Below are 5,292 nucleotides of genomic sequence, written 5' to 3'. Positions count from 1 at the left end.
CACGGCTCAACGTATCTGTATGTTTATGCGGGTGACTCGCTATAAGAGAAACCAGTATGTTTTGTTGACTGGAAATGCTTGAAGTGGCAACCCTATATGTAGGCATTGTGAAGGTAGCAAGACAAGGTTTTTGAAAAGTATGGCATGAATTGTAAAGGTCACGAGACACGGTTTTTGAAAGGTTTCTCAAATTCCTAGTACCTCTTGCTCGGTAATCTTTCCTATTATATAAAGGAACACGTGCTTTGGGTTTCTGTTTACGTGGAGGGTGAGGGTGAGTTTGTTAAAATCATGAGTTAATTTATAAAATTTTATGACTTTATAAGTTAATAAATATTTAACATGCTAAATTAAACTAAAAATTTAAAATTAGTAAAATTAAATTTAACTCGTGCAAAAATTTAAAACTCGGTAAACTTGATCTGATTTGATAAGTTTACTAAATTTATATTATGAACTAAGTCAGGTTCAAATTTGGCTTTAAAATGTCTGCTAGCTAATTTTGTGAGATTAAACATATTTTTCAAATCATTTATCAGATAAAACAAAAAATTTTCAGGAAAATATTAGATATATGAAAATATATTATGGTAAATTTTCAAATCAAATGAAGCTAGAAAACATAATATTTTAGAGGGTTAAAGTTAGTAAACTAATATTGTCAAATATATCAATTAAGACCTTTGTGTATTGTTTGGAATATATTTAGAACTACCAGTGAGATTTTGCTTCGATTAAAGTTGGGATGAAAATTAGTCATTTAAGATTTTCCAACTATATATGATAGGCCTAATAATTCATTCAAACGAGACAGAATAACATGTTTAAAATCACAAGAGAATGTCATGTTTGAAATTATAACTTAAATCTATAAATAATATGCAAAAATTAGAGATTCAGACCACATGGAAGACTTTTATTATGAAGAATTTTTTAATTATTCTATTTTATTTATTTGTTTCTTTTTAAATAATTATTTTTAATTTGAATTTTTTCTAGTGTATTAAACATTGTTTAGGCATTTATTTTATTATTGATTTTTTGTTAATTAATTACTAATTTAAACTCATTATTTTGCAACCTAAAAAGGGTTTATCAAGACTTATTGTGATAGGACCAACTAGGTTGTCACTACGTTTATGTGTGCTTCCTACCTTTCAATGATTACCTTGAGCAATTTTATTTTGAGATTTTTTATTTCTCAATGTCATTAATTTATTGATCAATATTATCTATCTTTTTATTTTATTTAGATAACTCATTGATTATAATATTGTTGACTTATTTTATTAGATTTTATTGTAATTTAATTTTTTTACTAGAATTATCAAAATATAATTACTTAAAAATAATTACTTATAATTTTACGATTCGAGTTTATGATTTGAGGTTATATTGTATTTTTGTTGTCATGCAAAATGTGAATAAGTTGGTTACTATGCATGAGCAAAGTAACTAGACATTATTACATTTGCTGCATAACATGATTTATTCACGTTCTGCATGCAAATACAGGTGAGGCAACAAACCGGAAAAAGGGAGGCGCAATTACTTGTAATGGTGGCAATGTTGGTGACTGCTAGAGCGATGGTTACAACAGTGCTGCTAATGGTCTTTTTTTTTTCTTTCTTTTCTTTTCTCCTCTTCGTTTCTCTCTTCTCTCTTTTATCCTCTCTTTTGTTCTGCCCTTCCTCTCTCCCTTCTTTGTCTCTTCTCTTTCTTTTCCTTTCTTGTTCTTAAAGGCAAAAAAACAAAGGAGACAGAGGATAAGACCATTGTGTTGCGGCCCCTCTAACATGTGAAAAGATTTTTTTTGGGCAAGTAGGGTTAGTGAGCATCATTTAGGAGAGAAATGACAGTGGAAATAAAGGAAGAAAAAAAAATCTTCTTCTTCCCCTACTTTGCGCATCTAAGGGAAGAAGAAGACCCACAACGTTGTTCAAAACGACACCGTTTTGAGCCTTTTTTATTTTTTATGTGAATAGTGTATCAAACAGTACCATTTTGGATAAAATACGAAGTTTTATTTAAAAGAAAAGGCGACAAAAATATGTCAGCGTTCACATTATTCCTAATGTAATTTGTTCAATCAAGTCTTAAATTGCAATTTTGATTTAAAAATCAATACAATTGCATCCCTACCAAAAATCAAATAGCGGCCCTGAAGTTGACCATCCTTGGTCCTTGGTCTCATATTAGTGCAATTTGACTCTCAATTGAGCAATAAACTTCTAATTTGTTTAATTTGACCCCTGATTCAATTTAATTACAGTCCCTCTATTTACGCGTGTTTTTCATTTTGGTCCTTGATTTTGAATTTCTCCATTTAAACCCCTAATTGACCATCAAAATTTAATATTTATGCAATTAAGCCTTTGATTTGACCAAATTAACTCTCAAAAATTATATTTTGACCCCAAAACTTGAATTTCATCCAATTTAAGCCAAATTAACTTCAAAATTAATTTTTCTTATAATCAAACCCTTCATAAATTCAATTAAACCTTTAATAAAATTTAATGGAGTCTATAAACATATAATTTTAGACTTTTCTTTTTCAAATTAAATTTTCTTTGTCAACAAAACTCTCATCACTCAACAAAATAATGTTAAATTTTAATCTTTGTAATTTTGAACCTCCTCAACTAATTTTTAACAATTGTTAGGGCGCTTTGGCATTATTTTTTAACTGTTATATTTTTTGATAATATTTTTTAGTTTTTTATTTATTTATTTATTTATTTTTTTTTTTAATTTTTGCATGGAAATCCCAAAATGAATTATGACAAAGCTATGAAATCATTTCAGGATTGAAACATTCTATGAAACAAAGTTTACAAGAATTCTGATTCGTAATTACTTTACCAAGGAGTAAACTAAACTTGAAATGAAAATGAGAGAGACCCTTGTTATAAATTGATTGAAGAAGAGCCATGTATTCTGGATAAATTAAAAGCAACTGGATTAGCAATAACAAATTAAAGAACAAAGACAAGGACAAGGTGAAATGAATCCCAAAAATAGGTGTTTCTAACGTCGATGGTTAAATTTGGAATTCTTTTCCAGCCATATATTTTCTCAAGGCTTCAGGAATCTCTACACCATTGTCCTTCGGATTGTTCTCAATTCAAATGCAGTTTCAAAAGTTTGAGCTCATTTCTTTTAATTTTATTTGAGGTTCTTTTTTGTGATGAAATCCTGTTTTTATGGAAATGATATATTCACTTTTTATTAGGGTTTGTGGAGTGATTATCTGTAAAATATAATTTTAGAGTAAAATGTGCTCTAAAAAGTGGTTTTTATTAAGAGATTTGTATGTCTATACATGCACAGTTGCAGTTGCTCGCCAACAGAAGATATGCACGCATGTGTGAGCTCCTGCAATTTTATTTCAGAATACAAAATAAAAGGTAACCTCTGTGTTCATGGCAAGCTTTTACCTTTCCCTCCTCCATATCCAGAGCCATAACCAGACCCGCTTCCATAACCTGAGCCTGAGCCTGAGCCAGATCCTCCTCCTCCACTTCCACTTCCACTTCCATAGCCTGACCCACTTCCTGATCCAGAGCCTTGACCTCCACCTCCACCACCACCACCTTTTCCACCACCTATCCCACTACCGGAACCATAGCCTGAGCCGCTACCAGACCCATCGCCAGAACCTGACCCGTTGCCTCCACCCTTGCCACCACCGATACCACAAAGAATCAGTTTAAAATGAACATGTAGCGGTCACAAACTGTTAGAAGCAGTTTTGGGTGTTGAATTTGACACTCGATGGACAATTTGAAACAAATATGATAACTAAAATGAGATACAAATACAGATAGAGCACGAATACACCTGTAAATGACCTTTGAGAAGGGAACAAAAGCTTCTTAGGAGCTTAGCCTAGAATTTCACCTCCAGAATTTTCACATATTTATAAATCTTGCAGCCAAATCTTCCAAAAACAATCCCTTCAGATGCAGCGAAAAATGCTAGCACATGGCTTACAAAGAGTTTCTTCCAAAACAATCTGCACTTGGTTTTGATTCAATAGCGTGTGATTGCATCACAACAAGACGAAAAATGGCTACAAAAATTGAGGGCTCCCCTTCATTTGTCGGGTTTGAGAGGAGAGCTTACCCCTTTTTTATTATTTACAATGCACATGAAAATCCATGAATGAAGTTCATAGTCATAGTAATACATATTTCCACTTATTACGAAACCTGAAATGAATTTTAGATTTTTCTTTTTCAAATTAAATTTTCTTTGTTAACAAAACTCTCATAAATAAACAAAATAATATTAAATTTTAATTTTTGTAATTTTGAACCTCCTCAACTAATTTTTAACAATTGTTAAGGCGCTTTGGCATTATTTTTTAACTATTATATTTTTTTGATAATATTTTTTAATTTTTTGTTTATTTATTTATTTATTTTTAATTTTTAACTTTTGCATGGAAATCTAAAAATGAATTATGAAAAAGCTATGAAATCATTTCAGGATTGAAACATTCTACAAAAAAAAGTTTACAAGAATTCTGATTCCTAATTACTTGCCCAAGGAGTAAGCTGAACTTGAAATCAAAATGAGGTAGACAATTGTTATAAATTGATTGGAGAACAGCCATGTATTCTGGATAAATTAAAAGCAACTGGATTAGCAATAACAAATTAAAGAACAAAGACAAGGACAAGGTGATGTGAATCCCAAAAATAGGTGTTTCTAACGTCGATGGTTAAATTTGGAATTCTTTTCCACCCATATATTTTCTCAAGGCTTCAGGAATCTCTACACCATTGTCCTTCGGATTGTTCTCAATTCAAATACAGTTTCAAAAGCCTCCCCCCCCCCCCACCAGCAACTTTGCTGCCACCTATCCCACCACCGGAACCATAGCCTGAGCCGCTACCAGACCCATAGCCAGAACCTGACCCGTTGCCTCCTCCACTGCCGCCACCACCTCCTCCTCCACTGCCCCCGCCTCCTCCACGACTACCGGCACCATATCCTTCACCGCTCCCGGATCCAGACCCGGAACCATCACCTGACCCAAGTCCTGATCCAGATCCACCACCACCACCTCCTCCCTGCCCTCCTCCTCCACCTCCACTAATTGACTGCAGTGTCCTAGCAGCAAAGGTGAGGTCTACAATAAGCAAGACCAGGAAAGCAGTCCCTAACACTCTTGGACTTGCCATTTCCAGATTATTCTCTCACGTACGGCTCAATGTATATGTTTAATATGCGTGTCACTCCCTGTATGAGAAACAAGTATGCTTTGTTGACTGGAAATGCTTG

General features: G+C 33.0%; 1 protein-coding gene across 2 annotated transcripts in view; it reads right to left on the bottom strand.

The window, feature by feature from the left end:
• Positions 1-5,292, bottom strand: part of LOC105115543 (putative glycine-rich cell wall structural protein 1) — a 16,445-nt gene extending 11,153 nt beyond the window's left edge. Inside the window, exon 1 of one of the 2 annotated variants that reach the window (XM_011012456.1) lies at positions 4,850-5,292. In XM_011012456.1, the coding sequence (XP_011010758.1) occupies positions 4,850-5,192 (343 nt within the window). In that variant the 5' untranslated portion in view covers positions 5,193-5,292. The remainder of the gene's footprint in view (positions 1-4,849) is intronic. The other variant, XM_011012457.1, reaches the window with a different exon arrangement.

Source organism: Populus euphratica, unplaced genomic scaffold (genome assembly GCF_000495115.2).
Source record: "Populus euphratica unplaced genomic scaffold, PopEup_1.0 scaffold804.1, whole genome shotgun sequence".
NCBI classification, from domain to species: Eukaryota; Viridiplantae; Streptophyta; class Magnoliopsida; order Malpighiales; family Salicaceae; genus Populus; species Populus euphratica.
This window is presented reverse-complemented; position numbering and strand designations above follow the sequence as displayed.